The 23,657-nt window shown below is 36.3% G+C and overlaps 1 protein-coding gene across 1 annotated transcript in view; it reads right to left on the bottom strand.

Annotated features, from left to right (window-relative positions):
- The window catches only part of CNTN6 (contactin 6), a 157,652-nt gene that overhangs the window by 51,760 nt on the left and 82,235 nt on the right, over positions 1-23,657 (bottom strand). The window contains 4 exon segments of the mRNA XM_067755234.1: positions 14,762-14,912; positions 16,835-16,964; positions 18,478-18,614; positions 21,603-21,787. Of these exon segments, the coding sequence (XP_067611335.1) occupies positions 14,762-14,912; positions 16,835-16,964; positions 18,478-18,614; positions 21,603-21,787 (603 nt within the window).

Genomic DNA, 23,657 nt, shown 5'->3' with positions numbered 1-23,657 from the left:
TAGGTTCACAGAAAAATTGAGAGAAAGGTAGATTTCCTATGTACCCGCACATATGCATAGCCTCCCTTGTTGCCAACATTCCCCACCTGAATGGTATATTTGTTACAACTGATGAACATACACTGACGAGTCATAGTCAAAGACCATAGTTTACCTTACAGTTCACCCTTGGTGTTGTGCATTCTTTGGGTTTGGGAACATATATAATAACATGTATCTATTATTATAATATCATACAAAATATTTCCACTGAACTAGAAATTCTCTGTGTTCCACCTGTTTATTCTTATCTCCTCCAGCCCTTGGCAACTACTGATCTTTTTACTGTCTCCAAAGTTTCGCCTTTTCCAGAATGTCATATAGTTGCAATCACCTTTCAGATTGGCTTCTTTTAGTTAGTAATATGTATTTAAGATTCTTCCATGTCTTTTCATGGCCTGTTAGCTCATTTCTTTTTAGCACCGAATAATATTCCATTGCCTGGATATACCAGTTTATCCATTTGCCTACTGAGGAATCTCTTGGTTGCTTCCAATTTGGGGCAATTATGAATAAAGATGCTATAAACTATATAGTGTGCAGGTTTTTGTGTGGACATAAGTTTTCAAGTCCTTTGGGTGAACATTAAAGAGTACAATATCTGTATTGTATGATAAGAGTATGTTTAGGTTTTTTTTTTTTTTTTTTTTTTTTTTCGGTATGTGGGCCTGTCACTGTTGTGGCCTCTCCCATTGTGGAGCACAGGCTCCGGATGCGCAGGCTCAGCGGCCATGGCTCACAGGCCCAGCTGCTCCGCGGCATGTGGGATCTTCCCAGACCGGGGCATGAACCCGTGTCCCCTGCATGGGCAGGCGGACTGTCAACCACTGCGCCACCAGGGAAGCCCATATATTTAGTTTTGTAAGAAACTGCCAAACTGTCTTCCAAAGTGGCTGTACCATTTTGCATTCCCATCAGCAATGAATGAGAGTTCTCGTTGCTCCATATCCTTGCCAGCATTTGGTGTTAGTCTTCCAGATTTTGGCCATTCTAATAGGTGTGTAGTGGTATCTCGTTTTAATTTACATTTTCCTGATGACATATGCTGTGGAACATCTTTTCAAATGTGTATTTGCCATCTGTATATCTTACTTGGTGAGGTGTATGTTAAGGTCTTTTGCCCATTTTTTAATGGAGTTGTTGGTTTTCTTATTCTTGAGTTTAAAGAGTTCTTGGCATATTTTAGATAACAATCTTTTATCAGATGTGTATTTTGCACATATTCTTTCCCAGTCTGTGGCTTGACTTCTCGTTCTGTTGACATTGTCTTTCACAGAGCAGAAGTTTTTTGTTTTTTTTTATTTTAAGGAAGTCCAGGTTATTATGTCTTTCCTTCATGGATTGGACTTTGATATTGTATCTATAAAGTCATGGCCTTACCCAAGGTCATCTAGGAGTTATCTTATGTTATCTTCTAGGAGTTTTACAGTTTTTTGTTCTACATTTAGGTCTGTGATCCATTCTGAGTTTTGTTTTGTTTTGTTTTGTTTTGGTGAAGGGTGTAAGGTCTGTGTCTAAATTCTTTTTTTTCTTTTTTTTTGCATGTGGCTGTCTAGTTGCTTCAGCACCATTTGTTGAAAAGACTGTCTTTGCTTCGTTGTATTGCCTTTGCTCCTTTGTCATAATTTTCTTTTTAGACAAGTTTTCACTCTCTAAATAGACTGTAAAAGCTAAGGTTTTTTTGCTTAAGTGATATAGGTGTCAAGTGATATAGGGGTTTTAAGACCATGAACTCTGAAGTCAGCTTGCTTTTGCTTTGTGTTCTGGCTCTCTCTTGTTGGCTCTGTTCCTTTGGAAGCACTTGCTTGCTTTCTATAAAAATTTCCATGTAAATGGGAATAACAGTAGTAATAACATCAGTTTGTTTTGAGAATCAAATTTTTTAAATGTATTAAAAATGCTGATATAAGCCTAGAGGATAATGAGTAATCCCAAATGGTAGCTGTTCTTCTTTATGTGTTTTGTATTTTTCACCAATACCTATAATTCATAGGTACTAAATAAATACGTGTTTTCTGTTTGTATATGCCACAAAACCTTTAGTCTTCTCTTTCTAGGTGCAGATGTATATTTATTACCATTACCAATAAATTCAGTAAACTTACCGAAAATCACTCAGGCAAATAATTTCTTTGTTTAAAAGTAAAAGCTAGGGCTTCCCTGGTGGTGCAGTGGTTAAGAATCCTCCTGCCAGTGCAGGGGAAACGGGTTGTACCCCTGGTCCGGGAAGATCCCACATGCCACAGAGCAGCTAAGCCCATGTGCCACAACTACTGAGCCTGCGCTCTAGAGCCCATGAGCTACAACTACTGAGCCTGTGTGCCACACCTACTGAAGCCCGTGTGCCTAGAGCCCATGCTCTGCAACAAGAAAAGCCACCGCCATGAGAAGCCCGTGCACCGCAGAGTAGCCCCTGCTCGCCGCAACTAGAGAAACCCCGTGCACAGCAACGAAGACCCAATGCAGCCAAAAATAAAATAAATAAATTTATTTTTTAAAAAAGTAAAAGCTAGTTAAAAATATAAACATGATGCTTATTTAGCTAAGTGACTTTCAGTTCGTTTGCTGATGCCATATAAAGTAGGACAAGAATTGAGGTAAAGAAATACATTCAAATCAGTCTTAGCAAAGACAAGGCTTGCTTATCCTTGCTAAAAGGATATAGAGCAGATTTTAATCATTCTTTTATATAGTTCCAATCATGAAACTAAAGTTTTAATAAAGTACTTAATAATTTTTTTAATTATTATGGTAATATGGACCCTGTTGGGGGGTTCCTGATTATTTAGTTAATTTACAGAAAATACAGTTATTAAATCCTTTGTATTTTCTTAGCCTCTTCCCTAGCTCCAAAGAAGTAACAGTGTTCCTTTGGTCTCTTGTATTGAGTAACATCAGGCACAGTGTGTTTAAATTTATATGTATAATGGGATGTGAATGGAGTAGGAAAAGGAAACAAACTAAAAACCTACATGGTGTGGCATCACCAATCGGTAGCACAAATAAATTCAATTTTGCTATGTTTTGTCAGAAAATACATTTTTCTCAGGTGCCTAGGGGAAAAACACAGCATGCATGGCTGCATGTCCTTTTTTCTTACTACTTGTAATGGACTAAAGGAATATTAATCAGATTAAATAGCTAAAGATATGTTTGTCATGAACTGATTAATCAAAAATGATTTGAGGGTCATTATACAGTTAAGTGAGAGGGTTTAACTAGCAAAGGATTGTTTAGAAGTATTACCTGGAGATTAAAAATGGACTCAAACACATTTTAATTTGCATAGAAATAAAAACATCACTGCTGCCAGTGTCTAATTTTTAAAAAATTCCTGGTTTCTATGGTTGCATTTTATGCCTAATGCATAATTACTGGTGTGAACAGCCAAATGTTTCAGAGTTAAGCCTTTGGTTCAACTGTTCTAAACTCCAAAGCAGAAATGAAGCATCAGTTATTCAGACCTTAGAATTCATCAAAATGTGACTCCTTCTTTAATATACACAAATAGTTTAAGCAACGGCTTTGTAGTGGCTGACATACAATGCAAAAACAGTTTCAGGGCAACTGAATTGTGACATAAATTAGGAGATGCCAGATAAGAATCTTTGCTAAATAACATAATTATTTGGTGTCATGATGTGTCTTTATTTCGATGGCATGCCAAAGAGTGTGCTGCTAGGCTGATTCCCATAAAATGTGAAGGAAGTGTGATTTAACATTAACAAAACTGCATCAGATGGAGAGCTTAGCTAAATTAATCCAGTGAAAGAGCCCTAAGAGGAATATTTAGCTGTTCAGTAGAAGAAGGGAAAGATAAAGAAAAGTGTCTGCATTTGCTGCAGTATTTTAGGATGCCTGAGAAAACACAAAAGGGAATTAAAACAGATTCATATGCTAACATGCCTTACAGCCCAAGCAAATCAAAAGAAAAGATAGGAAATTATAAAGTTAGCAAATGACAAAAAAGATGTGAAAATAGGACTTAAAAGAAATATCTTGAAAAGTATGCTCCCAAAATAACTGGAGGCAAACCGATTGAAAACACAATGGGGGAAAGAGTTGTGCAAAACAGAATGGAGAAGTTTGAACATTGCAAGGACATTTTGGCTACACTTTCATTATGTTTATGATGATGAGCCTATTGTGTGATTTTCCTCAAGGCTTTGAAATTTTGCAGATGTAAAGCTGTATCTGCAGCTTACTTTGAGATAGGTGAATGAGATTCAAACACAGCCAGGTGAACTTAAACTAGTAACTTTATCCCCGAGGTCTTTGTTTTCCCTCAGATATAAAAAGTGAGGGAATTGGGCTGGAACATTCATGATTATTACTCCTTTCACTCCAGCTTTGTAATTCAGTGATTTCAGAATATGCGTATCTCAGAAATGCCTCCCCTTGCTATCTTGAACGTGGGTAGTTTTGAAAGTGATGGATGCTAGTGGGATTTCCAATTCTAGATCCCCTTTGGCTACTGAATTATTGTACTCCTCAGAATCTTCACAAAACTAACAAACTGGCTGAGAATGGGAGGTCAACTTGGATGTGCCTCCTAGTCTGCTAATTCTTTCTTCTTAATTATAACACATAATTTCATATCAGATCAAGTCCTTTATGGAGCTTAGGGAGTTTATCCCTGTTTGTTGAATTTGCATATCTGTGTCTTATATGTCACCAAAAATTATATTGTATGTTACATTGAAAATCCAGTCATTTGAATGTTGTAGATGCAGGATGCTAAGCCACTAAGAGGACTGAATTATTTTATTTTATTGATGTGAATTGACTCCATCTTTCAGTACATTGACAACTTGCGGACTTATCCTGTACCTTTTATTAATATAAAAATAGAATTTGAGTGTATATATCACAGTTTTCAGAAGAATTTTTGTCTAACTGGAAAAAATGAGGAAAAATAATGTGTACAGTATGACAGTCTGCATTTAGATCCACAGATGGACACTATACTACTTCAAAAGCTAATTAAAAACCTACAGTGTAGTGTTTAATATTACACATGGCTTTGAAATCAGAGCTTCCTGGAATTGAATGCTTTTCTATCATTTACTATCTGTGTGACTGTGGACATGATGCCTGACTTCTCTAAGCCTTAGTTTTAAGCCATCTAAAAAGTATAAATAAATGATAACCTCCATAGGTATCTTGTAAAAATTAAGTGAATTGTTGTATCTAACATTTTAATATACTGCCCATTGTAGGTAGGATATTAGTGGATATTATTATTGTTATTATATATGATGAGGGTCAGGGTCAACTATGAGAAGGGTAGATTTCTGGCTATAGTGGTTAATTTGATCTGAGATAGAATGAAAACTGTATGTAATTAAGTATATCTAAGCATCCCTTGAGTACTCAAGGAGTCAACTTTTGGATTGCTCATAAAATAATTTGATTCTCTACTTAGAGAAATCATGGATGAAATATATCCTGTACTGAGGAAGGGAAGTCTAAATCTAAATCTTCGAAGTGGCATCAAGTATGAAGCTAACTATGGGTTAAAGCTGCCACACAGTAAACCTGCTCCTCCTACATTCCTCATGTAGGAAATTTTCCTACCTACCCTTCAAGCACCAGGTCAGTTACCTCCAACCTGCTGAGGCCTTTCTCTTCTCCTGTAAGCTGTCTTTGTGAGTCTCTACACCATCTTCTGTCTGTGGTGACACATGCCCCACTGCACTGGAGCTGTTGACCTGCCTGCTTCCCCCGCAAGATTCTGGGCTCATTCAAATTTATAAACCTAGAATCTTCTACACGGACTGTCAATTGGTTTGCAGTTGTGCTTATAAATAAGTGAATGGTTTGACAAGTTACACTTGAGTATCAGATTTGTCACTCTAACTCAGTAATTCTCCAGCTATGCTCTCAGGAGATCCAGGGGATTCTTAGGGCACTCCATGGGCTGCTTGTGGCTGAAAAGTGATGAGGGTTTAGAGAGGGGCTCTGATTCTCCCTCCAGGACATTAGACAGATTAGTTCAGTTTTACTTGTTTTATGAAATGAGCTCTTGCATAAATTTCATTTGGAAATGCTTTTTAATTCTACTGTTGAAAAAAAGAAAAAAAAAAGATATAGGGAAATAATAGCCAGTGACTTAAAAAAATGCTCTGACAGTCTCACTCTTCATTTTGAAAATGTTAACAAGACTCACTGTCACATAATTGGTCTGGCTTTTATTTCTTCAGCTGGATCATAATTTCTACCAAGACAAAAATTCTATTTCTATCTATTTCTATTTATTTACTTTCTGTATGCCCACCAGTATCTCTAAAAAAAGGTGGGCGTAACAAACACTTGTCAAGCAACCATTTTCTTTCCAAATGAGGAACACTATACTTTAAGCATATCAAGTGATCACTTTTTTCTGCCAAAGTCAAACCAAGAATGAATGGTCATTTGTATAAATTGCACTGATAACTGACCTTTTCTGTCTATAAAATTATTGCTGTTGAATACTTACGTAAACTTTGGAAGATATAAATGTCACTCAGAAATTAGAAACAAGCACTTAAGTAAGTTGACACCATTCGAAGGCCAATTATATTCATACTTTCAAAAAGTAACTGAACTGTGGACTTACATCTCCTCAGCAATGAGATAAGATGAGGAGCTGAGCATGTTAGTACAGGAAGCAGAGTTCTTAGGGGAAAGAGGATGAAGCAAAGTTTCTATTTTTAAAATGATACATTTGCACCAAATCAGTGTTACTCTAGGTGGTATTGAACAGTCTCAGCTTTACTTGGGAGCAGAGAGAGTGAATTTGTAAAAGTGCAGATTTCTCAGCCCTTCTTACCCACTAACTCAAAATCTTGAATGCAGCTCTGGGATCTGCATTTTTCACAAGGTTCTTATGCATAATCATGCATGATCTTGAAATCTTATGCACGAAAATCTTATGCATGATAATGAAATCTACCAATGTAGCCAGTGAATTCATAGCAACTCTATGATGAAGCTTATGCATTTTCAGTGATAGCTTATAGTACAAGAATTTATAAGATGCTATTTATTTGTGGAACTTCTTTGCTTTGCCGTATTTGCCCTTGGCTTAAAACCACAGGATGTTATTACCCATCATTAAAACATTTTAAATAGAGAACTAAAGCAGTGATAGTCTAACTAAGGCAGCAGTGTAAAACAGCACACACCCAGCTGGGCAGGCTGGGTTTAAAGACAGGCTTTACATCTTTAATGAACTGGAGCTTTTTCAGACCATGTCAGGTAAGTGGCTCTGCAGGCATGTGCTAAAGGGTCAGTGCTTCAGGCCAGTGGAGGCCAATGGGGATTAAGAAAGGAAGATTGGATGGCAAGAGGAAAAAAATAGGGCAAGACTGACAGGGGCACACTTAGGATTTTAGCTTGTTACGTCTTTGCTTGACACAGGCAAGAGTTATCAGATGGCTCTTGACATCTTCAGCATGTGTTCCCTTGGAAAGGCTCACCTTAACAAGGCTTTCAGGAGTTGAGTATGAACGATTTAAAATTTTATTACAAAGAAGCAGCACAGAAGGGAGATTGTAATAAGCCTGGCATTATGCAGACTGTCATTCTTCCTTAAACATGGGAACATATGGTTCATTTGCCTATTTGATACTCATGCCACCTAATGCACTAAGCACTATTATATTAAGTAGTTGGTGATACAAAATAAAATTAGGTTTATTTGCTTGTTCCATTAGGAAGCTCTGCAAGGAGGAAGGGCTAGGAAATCCTGCTTACCAATTGCTACATTCTGGCTAAAGTTGCATTAAAAAAAAACGTGTGGAGGGGATATTTTATTAAGATTGAGCGCTTGGGGGTAAAGGTTTAAAAAAAGAAGGAATAGTGGTGATTTAGAAAGCAGTTATTGAAAAATGCATAGAGAAGTGTCAAATAGGGAGGGAGCATCATATAATCAGCTTCCTTACAACCAGGCAGCCAGACTCCCATTAGCTGATGCCCCACAGGGTAAGATGGCTGTGAAAAGGCTCCAAGGAGAAAGTGGAATGATAGCTATGTGTTGGGCAACAGGCTCTGTAACTAAAGGAACTACTTTGTCCAGGTAGCTTAGCAAGGAGAAGAATGAAGACAGACTCTTTTTTTTTTTTATTCTGTTCCTTTTCTGTGTCACTGTGCTAAGGGCTTTCAAATAGGTTCTCCCAAGTGTTTTTTACCCATGAAGAAAAGAAAGATCAAGTGACTTGCTCAATAACGATCAATTATCTCTTGGCACAGAGAATGACATCTCATCCTTGTTTCTCCTCATCTCCTTCTCTCTCATTTCTGCTTCCTGTCTCTACTCTTCTTCCCCTGGCCCTTTCCCACAAGGTACTATTGTGTCTAAGAGGGAGGTCTTGGAAGTTGAAGTGCCATGCAGATGGAAATGGAGTGGGCCCACTAAATTGGGGGATTGAAGGCAAAACTATTGAATAAGCATCACTACTAGATTCCATGCCACCTAATGGGTTCATTATGTTCCCACAGGGTACACCATTTTATGAAGTGCCCAGGGCCACGCAGGTTTTAATGGTGTCATTATTGTAGGATAAGGCACAAAATCCAGGATTTGATAAGATCTGTTTAGAAGTATATATATATATATATATATATATATATGTATGTATCTGGGTGGAAAGAGGTAATGAAATTGGTTCCAAAAAATCCAACAGTCCTCTTATTTCAAGTCTGTGGAATATGATCACATCCTGAAACCAACTGCTCAGAGGTAGGGGTAGAATCTCTATGACTGAATGAGTTCGATTCTCTGTGAATTTCAAAGTGTCGTTTGTATTCAGCTCTTTGAGATTACCAGGGTAAAAGTGGTACAAACATAACCGTATGCTCTGTGGCAACTATGTCCTTCAGAAATGTATCTGAATATGAAAAAAGTGTGCTTTAGTTTTTTGAGATATATGAAAAGCCTGGTATACTGCCTGTCATATGGAGGTGCTTAAAATGGTTATTTTAATTATTAATGACAATTAGTCTAACATATAGCTGGATTTTATTTTACTTCATTTTATGAAATGACGGAGAAATGTGGTGGATTTTTTTAGGAAAGTGAAGAAGCAATGTGATGGGTTACCTATTAATTCAATTATTATTCTTTCAATAATAGGAAAAAAAGTCTGTCCATCTCTTTGTTTTTGTTGTTCAGAGCTTGTGTTCCCACTCGGACAGGATCTCAGGTGATTTAGGCGTCTTACTGAATGCTGCCCTTCAGAGGACGTTTTGAGCTGTCTTCCCAGCAGGTTCACATTTCCTGCGTTTTCTATTAAATTCATGAGGTGACCCCTGAACAGGTATCCAGCAGTCACTGGGTATAAGGAGATAAATCTAGGCCTTTGATTTCTGTCAGTTCACTTGCTAAGTGGATCCACAAGGCAAAAAAGAAACGATTAATCAAATTTAGCAGATGTGGAATTGATTCCTTCACTTGCCTCAGAATGCCTTGCACAGATAAGCTTAATCTGTATTCATCTTGACTTCCTGTGGTGAAGTCTGTGGTTTTTCCCTTGGCTGGTGGAGGTAAGAATGTGTAACTTGGATTTTGCATAAAGGTTAGGATAACAGCAGTAAATGCACCCAGTGGTAACAGAGTGTATACAGATCACCCATCCTTTTCACACATGCTATGTCATTTGAGTCTCATACAACTCCAAGGGTGAGACAAGTATTATTTTCTCTATTTTTCAAACAAATCAACTGAGAACCATTGAAGTTAAAGGACTTGCCAGAAGTTATCAACTTGGTGAGAAGTAGAGTTCATACCAGAACTCAGATCTTTGACTCCAAATAACTTAAAAACAAAACACTTTCTTATGAAGGCATATTATGTATCATGTAGTTGGCTACTTAAAAATTACCTACAGAACCTAGTATAGTATTTGGGATATAATTTTTGCTCATCAGATCTTTACAGAATGAATGAATGAACACATCATTGGTCTGTTAATTATTAAATATGTTTTTGGTTTAACTGCAAAATCTCTTAATTCAGGTAGACACAAAACAAAGTAAATTTCAACTTTCATTGATTTAGCAAAGTAGAAAATATTCATTGGACATCTGTTATGTTCCAGGTTTGTTCTGGGTGCTGGGCCCATAATGGTGAGTTAATGAGTGGTGCCTAGTACTCTCGGGATGCTTAAATCTAGGTGCCAGGGCCCTCTGTAACCTCTGAATCCATGTAAACAGATCAGTTTAGCTGTTTTGACAATTCACAGCAATCACCATGTTTGGCTCAATCACTTGGTCACCTGAGCAAATCGCTAAAACATGTATAAAACTATGAGTATGAGTATGATAGAATCTGCAATTTCAACCTGCCAGGCTAACGTTTTGCATTGATTTGTAACATATAATCTCTGTTCTGGCAGTCATTGCATGGGTAGCATGCTTAGTATTTCTGAAAGTTGTTTTCATATTATTTCATCTTAAATAAGTCCAGGAAACAGTGACCTCACTGAAAAAAACAGTAGGCTAGTGATTTTACCCAAACTCAGGCCACTCGTCAGTGACAGAACTGAGACTAGAATCCTGGTTTTCTGATTCCCAGCAAGGGACTCTTTATAATACATCCCAGTTTCTTCCACAGGAACATACCATTGCTTCTCTTCAGTTTAGGTGCTGTTTCTAAATGACTGGTAGCTCCAAAAAGAAAGAGGTAGATGGACTATGACTGTAGATTCCTGGCAGGAAACCAGGCAGCCTTAGGGCCCTGTAATGCCATCTGCCTATTTTTAGTTGGAGTAAAACTTTTCTCTTCTGACAGCCAGCCACAAATATAGACACTTGTAAAGATGGAACTCTTAAAATAGTCAAAACTTTGTGACACACAGGCCAATAAGAAACACCATATTCAGAAATGTTGCTTGATCTGAATTATCAACACATGAAATTTGGTAAAATCACGTGACAATAGCTTTCAGAAAATAAAGAGTTTGAGTATGTTCTCCATTTTTTGCAGAGAGGAAAAGATCTGGAAACAGAGATGGCAGATTTGGCATCAGTTCTAAGCTTTGCATTAGCTATGTGATATACGCTGTCTGATTCTTGTAAGACTGGAAGAAATTGTCAAAAAATATATATTGCCACCATTTTTATAAGTAGGGCATACAGTAAGATTACTTTGAATAGGCTTCGTTAGAGTCCTTTCAACCATCTCTAGATAGTTACACTTTGTTGAAAGCAAGTGTAGCAACAATGAAATTTCAAAGTAGACAGGATGGTATAGAAGTTTTATAACAGACTAAAAACGTACATTTCCCCATGTAGATATTTCCAAGGTCAAGAACTAAAAACTGTTCCTACTTGGAATCATTTAAACTGTTTTCTGTACCTGATTCTTTTAATCTTCCTGTGTATACAGTTGTATCGTGGTTTAACAGAGTATGAAAGGATAGGAATTACATTTATTTTGCTATTTAGATAAAATATTCAGGCTGATGTGGCATTAAAATCTGTGTACTAAGACTCAGTGTTCTGTGTTTGAGGTTAGGATCTGGCTCTATAAAATTTGGACAATGGACTAGGTCTCTGTCTCCTAGGGTAATTAATTTCATTAGTTTCGGAAATTATGGCTTCCCCTATGGTACACACACACACACACACACACACACACACACACACGTGTGTGTGTGTGCACATACAGTGTAAAAATGTATACACAAACTCTAAGTCAAATAACTTCTATTCATATATTGCAAATGTTAGAAGAACTATTTTGTGGCATTACGTACTCTTAATAATCTCCTCCCCAAAGTGTTCTTCCAGTGTGGTAGCTATTTGCAAGCTGAATGCAGTTACTTTGCTAGAATTTGGGATCTGTCCTGGCAACACTGACTTGAGAAGGAGAAAAGATCATGGAGAAAAGAGTCAGTTCCCTTCTAATGGCTCATATCAAAGCTATAGAAGAAATAATCAACCTTAGGCTTGAATGGGCTTGGAGAGACTACTTGGCTCTATGTTCTCTTTTAGGAAGATGAAATGCTTCTAATCCATCTTTGATATAGAAGCCTATCAAAGACATGGGACTTACTCTAAGTTATGGTGTAATTAGGATAGAATAGAGGCTGGGCTATGTCTTCATTGTACATACAACCTCCACAGTAAACCGTTATGCCCTTTCCCTCCTTCCCTCCTCCTTCCCTTCCTCCCTTCCTCCATTCCTTCCTTCCTTTCTTCTTTCCTTCCTTCCTTCTTTCCTTTTTTTTTAATCACTGCTCTAATTTTTACCTTCAGCCTGTTTGGAAATCACCATGATAAGACTACAAAAAAGCCATCAAGTCAACACAAATAGAAGCATGGGTGCTGCATTTCCCAATAAGCTGCATGGAGTCAACTCTTAATGAAACCAGTCATCTCAGAAAACAATAGAAGAGGGGGCAGGATAGGAAACATGCAGAAACACAAAGTCACAGAGCTGGCTGTGTGTGACCTTTGCAAATTACTGCTTAAGGTCAGCTATACCTGGCAGAGATATACATCTGTAATTACTATACTCTGCTGGGGCTCGACTTTTTTTCCCAACTTTTTAGGATGCATATTCAGGAGATAATTTTATTTGTTTTCTTTTGCTGAAACCTGTAATGGAATTCTAAAGCAATGAGTGAATGGAATTATGAAAGAAGAATCTGTAAATAAAAATCATGTGGGCCATTCCTTTAACCCCAGTGAGACGATGCTGAATCTGATATAACTATTAGTGACTGGAGGCTAAAAAGATCCCAAATTCATCCTATATGGAGCAAAACAAATAAAACAAAAATCTGAAAAGCTGTTTTAAAAAACAGTTTCCCTTGTACCCTACAAAGCTTTTCTTCTCTCTCTCTCTCTCTCTCTCTCTCATTTTCTTACCTCCATCTAAATCTTTTTCCTTTTCTTTCTCTTCCCAACATGCCTTGCATTTGGGTCTTTAAAGGTTATAGAAGGTAAACAGTAGTCATTCTGGCTCTTTAGGTGAAAACTTACAGTCACTTTAGTAAATGAAGCAGAGCTAATCGATCTTTCCGAACCCTCAGTACAGAGCCTGTGTTTGAGCCTATGGGATCTCTGGAGTTTTCCTGTTCTAAAGCAGTATATTTAAACCTTGATTAGGATTTAGGAATGAAAGAGAAAACATTTAAAGAAGATCCACCTCCAGATCTGTTGGGAGTGCTTGCAGCAGTTTCCCAGGTAGTCTACCTGAGGAAGGAGCCCAGCTGGGGCAGGGCACCAGTTTTCCTTTCACCTTTCTTTTCACCTTAGTTTTGAATTATCTGTTCTTATGTCTTGAGGCATTTCCTCCCAGAATAGTCTTTCTCTAAAGCTGGTAATGCCTTACATATTCATCCTTTTGGACATGTTCATTCATTCTGCAGACATTTATTGAGTTTGGGTTCTGTGCCAAGGCACAGGACGTACAAGGATACATTTGATAGAATCCCTCTCCTGGGAAAAGCTTCAGTCCGGGGCTGTAGAGGCCCCTGGAGACAGAAAACAGTAAGAAAAGAAAGAGTGCCTTTGAAGGGGCTTTCTCTTATATATCTCGCCATGTCAGGAGAGGGTCTGCAAGGCAGCAGATATAACGGTGAGAACACTCTACACAATTAACACTGTTTATTTGCTTGTTTTAACTTCCTTTTCTCTCTTCCTGACCACAAATGCAATCTGAGATCAGAAATGACAAAATGGTGTCCCTGCAACCCGCCTATGGACATTTTTTCTGGCTCAGAATTTTCAGTGCCAAAAATCAGATTTCTAGCTTTTCCTGAAATGTTAGAGGTTCTTCCCATAAAACAACGTTTGACTGAATTCGGAGTTTATGACTGCCTCTTTTAGGTGTAGAACTCGCTCTCCAGTCCTTCACAGTCTTCCAAGATTGACAGATAGCCATTTTTTCATCACACTATAGTTGTCTTTTCTTTCACTTGGCCTGTTTCATTATTTATGTTACCTGTCTGGTATGTATATGAGTTTGTGACACGTATGATGCTGAAGAAGTGCCCATTGAACCATTTTCATATCTTCAGCACAACAGCTAATTCATAGTAGTAGCCCATTGTGTATTTGATCATATAGAAACACACATGGGTCATTAAATTGGAGCTACAACTGTAGTCAAGTCAACTCTGGGTATACAAGGTTCTACAGCACAATGGACTGAAATGTATTATGAGTAGAGAAAAACACCTGTTTTGGGGCTGTCAAAACTCTCCCAGAAAACATGCCAGTGCCAATCAGGGATTTCTCAACCACATCCATAGTAGAAGGAGACCTCTCTTCTTTCTCTACAGGAACCTCTCTACGTTTTTTTCATGTGGTGAATTCATTTTGTCCTGGGGTGAACACCTGTGTGACTAGTTAAAAACCGCAATGCCAGGTGTGTGAGTATGAGTGCCTCCTTTGTATAATGCTCTTCTCAATGATTTCTTAGCAGGCTGGGTCAGGAAAAAGCCTTCAAACTGAATATAGAAAAAGGTGTTAAAGGATTTTTTAAAATATATCTGTTACAAGTGCATGCACTGAAAATATTGCAGTCAAATTATACAAACAGCTCGTAGCCTTGAAAGATCCTTTTGTCTTTACGATCATGTGAAAATGTTTAGTATCTCCGCATATGTAGTTGTAAGTTGGGAGAGAGTAATACGGGAGGGAATTTTGGAAGATCTAGTAAACCCTAAAAATCTGGAAGATATTATATTACAGAATATTTAAAATATTAAAACAAAAGAGATTTGTTTACCTTTTGCTTTGTCTCAGGATCTCCATTCCTCTTTTCCAGGAGATGGCGGCCCTAGGGAAAGCATTCGGTTTGCATTCGATCACAATATCCCCACCAACTTGAACAACTGAATTTTTTTTAATGGGATTTTTGGAGAAATCAGGAGCTGAGGCTAAAAACAAAATTACAAAATTGTTAAATTACTAATATCTATAAACAAAACTTTTTTCAAGCTACTTTGCTCAAGGTTTCTTTGGGCTAGTTATGGATTTGGCATTTTGGAGTCAGTTTCCATTTGTAAAATGAAGTTGACAGTAGATATTACCTCAGAAAGTTAGTCTAGGTCTTGAATGAGATAATATTCAATAAAGAAGGATAAATAGTGCCTGGAACAAAGTATGGGTTCAGTAAATGTAATTTATTTTTGTTTTGGTGCTGGTCATTGTGATAACAAAAGCAAGCTTGAGTGAGGGAGGAAGCAAGTTACAAAAAGTCACATTCTTAATAATATTTATAATGAAGAGGGTGAAGATGGTTCCATAAGAACAGAAGATGGAATTTTAACCCTGATTAGGGAAATTACTAAATCTGTTCTAGCCAAGATAATAATCCTAAATGTGAATATACATATATGACAATGAAATACCTTTGAAGTAAATCAGAAGTACATCATCATTATTTTAGATTTCTTCAGGCATGCCTTTAACTAGAAAAATGGAAATAAATAGTCTGCCTTCTGTTGAAGCAGGCAGGCTGAGTAGAAACTTAAAAAAAAAAACAAAAACTAATCTTTGTCAGTTTCAACAAATACCAGTTCATGAGGGTGATAAATAATTAGACTGTCTGGGTGCATCCAAGTCTTCCCAGCTCCATTCTTGTGGGAACCTATGTGTCCAATCCCCATTCTTAGCCTAAAGTCTACGTGAACTGAAGTTCTTTCAGATATGCCATGTTCTCTTGCTTCTGGGCGTTTTGAGTATGGCTTCTCTGTCCTTCCACTGACTTGTGCATGCTTTTTCTTCTGATCTCAGCTTAAAGAGAATGTTCTCAATTTAGGTTATGTTCAACTAATAACACCTATTCAATTCTTCACTGTAATAATCATGATATTTTAAAATTTAGCCTTTTTTCTCTGTGAAACTACAGGTTCTATGAAGGTAAAGATCACTTTAATTTTATAATTATGTTTTAGGTGCTTAGTACACAACAAATATTCAATAAATGCTGACTGAATGAATAAACAAATGAATCAATGTCCATCACCCATATGCTCCTGAAACTTTTTGCTTAATTCCTCCTCTCTTTCATCTCCTGTCTTTATACCACTAAGAAAGCCTTAGGATGAAAGATATCAATGAGTCATTTATCCTGACAGACACCACTGGTTGACTGTCCCAGAATATCATCTGCAAACCATTTCTATCTCAACATTTTCCACTATAAAGGCTTATTTTCCCAGCTTCTCTTGAGGTCTCAGTGGTCACATGACAGGGTTCTAGCTAATGACATAAAAGGAGTCTGCTGTAAGGGCTCAGAAATTTTTGCTTTACTAATGAAAAGGACTGTCCACTCTGTCTTCTTCTGCTTTGAGTGTGGACTTGATTTCTGTAGCTACAGCAGTCATCCTGGAACCAGGAGGCTACAAGCATGAGGAAAGAGTTTAAAGAATAACGTCATCAAGTCACAGTGCCATTGCTCAGCTACCACTCCTGAAGTTATTACTGAGATAAAATAAATTGTTGTTTAAGTCTCTATAAATTGAGGTTTCCATTTCTTATTTTCTTATTTGCAGCTGGAAACATTCCTAATAGATGCTTTTGGGGTTTTATTCAAAACCTCATGCTGGGATCAGCTTTGGAGGAGCCCACTTCTGGTTTGGATGAACCCAGTAGTGGGCTCCTCCAAGCCCTAATATGTTGCCCTAGCAGAATAATAATTCTCACTTCACATTTTTTTAGAAGCTAATTTAGACATTTTTCATTATTTCAAGGAAAAGCAATTTCTAATTTACAGAAAAATTGGATTCATATTACATATAATCATAGCTTGCTAAAATGTCAGTTTGAATTTTTTGGCTATAAATGAATGACTTACCTAATACTCTCAATTCTGCATTTGCATAAATTATCTGATATTTGTTTTCTGCAGCACATTGGTAGATACCAGAATCTGACACATTCAGCATAGTTATGATAAGTGTCCCATTTTCTATTTGAATTCTTTCCTAATAAAAGAAAAGTCACATAAAGATGCTAGTGTGTTAACGTAGGTATTCTCTTATCATTTATGCATATCTATGAGCTATGATACTTTGGTGTATGAGAACTGTTGCTTATGAAAATGAGGTTAGTATACTTCAAGGTCCTGAGAAGCTTTCTGGAGTTTAAGAAAATGGAAGTGTTCTTAGTATAATTTTAGTGGTTAGTATATTTTATGTTACCTTATTTCTTTGAATATTGGCATTCTTTGCATAAAGAAGGTATGTTACCGTTCTGTTATACGGTATATAAAATAATATGGAATACTCTACCATTCCAGTTTTCCAGAAGACATGGTTTGACAATAATGTTAGACATGGATAGAGTGATTAGCAAATTTCCTTGGATTTCCATCATAATGTCTCAAAAAGACTTAAAATATGATGACTTGATAATTTTCAAATTCAGTACATAAATTGAAGGAGTAAATTCTTCTTTTCTGCAGTTGACTGTAAAGTATGTTTAAATAGCCAAAATCTGTTACACAGTCCCATTTGGAGTATAGAAATATAATTTTGAGTGTATAGAATGAAATAGTTTAATAGTGCAAATATAACTTTAAATATTTCAGGGTACCTATTACCATCCTCTAAAGATAACAAAAGTAGGCTGGAGGAAACTGGGAATGTTACATGCAATAGGGATTCAGGAATTAAATTTCAGTAAAGCCGAAACAAAGAACAGTGTTCCATTCAGATTCTAAACAACAGATGTTCCTTTTATCTCTAACTGTGCCTATAAGTGCAAAGTAGAGTGGGGAATTAACACAATTATTTGGATAATTTGATGGGAAAAATAACCTTGTCTCATTTTCTGTATATTGTAGGATAAGGTGTGCTTTAGATTGAAAATTGTGGATAACTGCCTCAGTTCTCACTTCCCTAAGTTTAGAGACGGCCATTAGCTTTCATAAAACCAAGATATACTGGGTAATGATTAAGAGCTTGGGTTCTGGAATCAGATTATGCTTAGAATACTAATTCTAACATTTACTACCTGCGGTGTGACCTTGGACAAATGGACTTAAGCCCTCTGACACCAATTTTTTTTCATTTATAGAAATAATAATCATATCTCTCTCATAAAATTGTCATGAGGATACAATAATATAATGCATGGAAAATGTTTAACACAGGTCCTGGCTCATATGAGAGTTCAGTGGATGTTGTTGATGATGAGGATGATGAGGATGATGAGGATGAGGATGATGATATCATCTGAATACGGATCCATCACTGAGTAATGTGCGACCTTGTATAAGTTGTGTTCTCTACCCTTAGTTTTCTCATTTGAAAAATGATGATAATATTAATAGCTATGTGAGGATTAAATAAATTTAAGGATTAAATAAATTAGGGTATATAAAGATTATACTGTATTTCCTGGCACCTACTAAACATTCCAGAAACATAGTTTCTGTTAGTAACAAAATTTCCCTAGCAGAGTAGGTGAATGTTTAATATCAGCACAGTTGCTTACCTCTGGATTGAGGCGTTCACCATTCTTTAACCACGTGTACCAAGGGTTTGGCTTTCCACTAGCTTTGCATTCCCAAAACAAGCTGTCATAGATGGACAGGTATGTATTTTGGATTTTTTGTTCCCATTCTGGAGGGGCTGTTTCGAAAAGAAACAACAGCAGCTATTTAGCAAGTCAGTTATCCAAGACATTATTTTACATTCCAAGGACTGTAGAAATCAGAAGGACAAGGCTAACTGGGTCTGGTAGTACTGTACACACATGATTTGAGGGAAGAGAAATGCAGGACCCCCAAAGTGGGATAAGAGAAACCCTGTTGTAAATATCAGTGGACGTTTTGCGTAAGATTGATGTTTGCCTTTTGTCATTTTGCTGCACCTGTATAACAACTTGAGAGTTGTGGGAACAAGGCTAGAGAATAATTCTATGTTAACTATTAGTATATAGGTCAAGTTAGAAAATGTATATCAAATCTGAACCCTCTGTGGGCAAAAGGCCATTGATTACATTTGGATTAAGCTAAGTAAAATAATTGTATCTATACCCAATATAATTACAATTCAGTAGTTTGAAGTGTAAATCAAATATCAGCCTCATCACATTTTAGTACGGTTATAATCCAGTTTTTTTTTCCCTACATAAAATTCTTGACAGGGAATGAGAACTTTTGGAGTTGTATATAGGTTAAGCATCTAACTTTGATCCTAGGCATGAATTTTCCAAACCTTATTTTCTAATCTGAGAACTAATCTACATAGTTCTGAAGCAAAAAGCAACTGGTATAATTGATGTTGAAATGTTATTTAAGTGTAAGGTAGTATTATCCTTTCTAACATTCATGGAAACAGGGATGTATAAGTTAAATGCTTGAAAATTAATATTTCTTCTATAATGATAGGAAAATTTCTGGATTTGCAGTTTAATCCCTCTCCTTTGTTTAGATCTATTCTAGATATGTTGGAGTGGAGGAGCCTTCCTTTGGAATCTCAATCTATTACCAGCTAGGTGTTTTACATGTGTTGTACTCAATTCTTCCTCCAAACTTTTATAGAGGATTTTGTTGTATGGGTGTTAGGTAACCTGCTCAAGAAGACATAGTTAGAAAAGAGAAACCTATCTTTTTACTCTGAGAGCAGAGCCAAAGTCAAGGGCTTGTGTTCAGTTTGTTTATTTGGGAGTGCTGGCCAAAGGTAAGGTGTCAGGAAAAGGAAGAGTCAACAGGGAAGGAAAGAGTTAATGCAAGGATGGGTTATTGAGTTGACCACCAGCACGGACGATTGTTACTCCATCCTCTGTGAATGTATAAGGAATGTCTATAACTGCATACCCAGGAAAGGAGGAGGAAGCATTTATTCATTGGCTCTTTTTCACAGTTATTCAAGGGCAGTGCAGGTGTTAACTATTAGGACATCCAGGTTGTGTGTGCTTAAGTGCTGAGTAGGTTCTTGAAGGGGCCAAAGAAAACTGGAGCAGGGAACAAGATGGCCTTCTGTGGCACCTGCGGTAAGACTGTCAGGCTACACCTGCAAACCACGGTGCTGAGCTGGTCACTGCAGCAGTAGTTGGAGAAAGTGGAACTGAGAGTCTTTGAAATGATGCACAAGTATATCTGACTTTCAGGGTGTTTCCACTGTAACTTCCGCTTCCACAAAGATAGAACATCCTTCAGGGAGGAGAGGAAGAAATCATGATGTCCCACTGTGGTGAAAAGTAAGCCTAGATTACCTCCTGTGGAAATCAGGGCAACTTCCAGTTACAGAACATGTTTTTCACAACCTTGAGGGATAAATGAAGGCAACCCTTAGAAGAACTGAGTGTATGGGTGAAATTGATTCATGTTTCTATTTATTATTTTTAAAATGTATAATTTGTAGGTAATTGTTCAGAAATTGCCCTAATATATGTTTGACCTGGAAGAAGAAATGCATGGTCATATAAAATCCACATAGCTTACAGGAGTTTGAGATATATATGGTTTGTTGCTTAGTGCAATAACTGTAACTTTAAACCATATTTATTTATTTAATGTGTACATTCTTTGGTTGGTTAGGATTCTGAAGAACAAAGTTTTAAATCTTCAACTAAGTAGGAACTACATTAAAAAAAAAAGCTTAGGATTTCAAGTCTACCATATGGGCTTGGGTTTTAGATTTATTTTTTCCCCCATCAATGGTTATGTAACTCACTTAACTCCTCTAAATGTGTTCCGTTTTTTATAATGAAAATATTTTATGAACTTATTTTGGAGGCTATAAGGACACAATATAGATGGATATTTTTCCTCTGATTACTTTATTATTGATTATAAATGTGTCACATAGAAACATGTCACATAGAAAATGACTTTTGGCCATGTATAAATACAGTTTTTAAAAGTCCCCTAGTACAGATGTATTAAATTTAACGAAGAAGTTAGTAATATTTTAAAAGCAACAAACATTTTGATAATTATGAGGTATATTTTATGTTTTTTTCACATCAAAAAAAGAAAAAGTGAATTTCATGCAAGTGTGTATTTTGGCCTGGATGAAAGAAGACATAAAGGCAACTTTCAGAAAATATATGCTTTCACCATCTCTCTTAAGTCCATGAGGGATTCTGATAATTGAGGCAAATATATTTTTTAATGAAGTAATGAGTTTTTTTTTCTATTACTTACATATGAGTAGACAATTATTGGAAATATAAACAAATACTGAAAACTACCATTAAGTATTATGTTTCTCCTGTCATTTTCTCCTTCTTTTGTTAAGTTCTACTTGGGATTATAATTAAGGTTTTCATAGGCTGTTGCTGAATGTTTTAAGGGAAATATATTAAATTCCATTCTACTTTGTGTTATAAACGTCTATGGCTTTTACATAACATAGCTGATATTTCCAAGGCAATTATAATAAACAATAGCATGCTATTATTTATTAGCATACTATGCTGAAATTAAAGCCATATTTTAAAAATGGTCATTCCCATCTGCTAATCATTGTATTAATAAGCATCCTTTCCTGGAAATGTGTCTTCTCTATTTCTCCTATGACACTTTTCCACAACATGCTAAAGACCTTCACTATTTACTATGAAGGATATGACCAATTATTTCATATACTTTTTGAAATTCATTAGCTCACCATAGAAAATGAGTTGACCTTTTGCAAGATTTCTTCCTCGAAGGTTACTTGCAATGCACTCATAGACGCCTTCATCTTCCTGTTGAAAGTTTGGGATTTCAAGGATAGCTTGGGATTTGCTGTACTTGACTTTCCCAGGCAACGGGCTTCCATCCAACCTCCTCCAACTAATATCAGGGACTGGACTAAACAGTTATACCTCATTAGAATAGAAGATGGTTCAGTCTTTATGACAGCAGGATAAAATAAGAATTCCTTAAGGATAACTCTCAAGGAAAAAAATAAATCAATATATTATATTGTGACTAGTTTTCACATCATGCAGTCATTTGCCATTCACTCATCCAGCGATTTATAACACTTTATTAAGAGCCTGTCATGTGCAAGTCACAGTACTAGGATCAGGGAATAAACTGATGACTGAACTAAACATGTTTTCTGCCCTCATGTTGCTCACAGACTAGTGGGGAAACAGGCAATAAACAAATTATGAAAAACAAATATATTTGTAAATTGCAATAACTGAAACAAAGGAAATAAGGTGCAGAGATAATAGCAAGATTATATCACTTTAAATACGGTGGTCAGGAAATTCTTTGTGAGGATGTGACTTTTAAGAGGAGGCAAGCTTTCTCTATTTACAGATTCTAAGACAAAAATACAGATTCCTCTATAGCTAAATTGGTACTAATATGTAACTAAAGACATATGTGATGGGTGAGCTAAATTATCAAAGGGGATCAGTATTATATAACAGACCCAGATAAATTGGGAGCACAGAATCTATGATCCTCAAAAGAATGTACTTATTTACACTCAAACTTAAAATGACATAAAAGATAACTGTACATTGTACTCTGTCTCTTTTCAGAAAGAATTTGTAAAGAATTCCTGTATTTATAGGAATTTAGCTTAAGGTCTTAAATCTAATATGTTTAGTCTAATACGATTATCTTTTAAAACAGCAAAAATACCATGGTGAGGAAGGCCTCACTTGTACAGATAGAATATAAAGAAATGTAGCTTATAAAGTTATAACCAGAAAATCTTCCCTAAACCAATCATTTGTAAAATCAATCCCCAATCTATTCATACTATCATCTTTCCTTTCTTACTTTCAAGTAATTCTTCATTCCCTTATGGATTTTCAGGTGCTTTAAATATTTCTGTTCTAAACGTATTTCAAATAATAATAATAATAATAGTAAATCATTTTGCAAAGCCAAATTAGAAAACTTTGTAGACGATGCAGATTTTTTTTCAAGTCCATGAAACTGGTGTAGGAGAACCATTCAGTCACATACAAAGTGGTTGACAAATGAAGATCTACTGAGTCTGAGCAGTAACAACTGCAGAAAATTGGTGGTGATGACTGAGTAGAGACTTCAATTAAAGCAGGGAAACTGATGAAGGCTCAGGAATTTTTTATTGCAAACAATGATGATCCTGCTGTGCAAATCAAAGATATACATCATGCAGAAAGTCATACATGTGCTCACACATATTTCACAGGAAACATACTCCCCAATCAATGTTTGATTCATCTGTTTTTCTCAGAATTAGCATATAGTGACAGATACAACTTGAATTTTGTTAAACACAACATCATTATGTATTATGATAAGTTTTGTTTTTGTCCTTTTAAAAAGCTTTGCCACTTGCCACAACTTTAGGTTGATATTTTAGTAAAATGGCATATTCTTGCCAACAATTAACCCAGATAACTGGTTTTCTTATTCATTCATTTTATGAAATACCAAACTAAGAATAAAAATAAAGTTCTAGAAGAAAGTTTACTCACAGAGAAAGAGCTTCACCAAGTCTGGGGCAGTATTATCCAATTTTTAAAAATACATGTAACGTGTACGTGAACATGAAAAGTTAGTAGCTATAGGTGGTGAGAATATGAATGCCTTTTATTCTCCTTTTTTCGGCTTATCTCAATTTTTTCCATTATTTTCCTACAATGAGCATGTATTACCCGTGTAATAGAAAAATTCTAAGAAAATTAATTTACAAAGAGAAAAATATTATAAATAGAGGCTCTGATATTTA

Source organism: Pseudorca crassidens, chromosome 10, assembly GCF_039906515.1.
Source record: "Pseudorca crassidens isolate mPseCra1 chromosome 10, mPseCra1.hap1, whole genome shotgun sequence".
Lineage (NCBI taxonomy): Eukaryota > Metazoa > Chordata > Mammalia > Artiodactyla > Delphinidae > Pseudorca > Pseudorca crassidens.
Note: the sequence above shows the minus strand (reverse complement) of the source record. Positions and strands in the feature narration are given on the sequence as shown.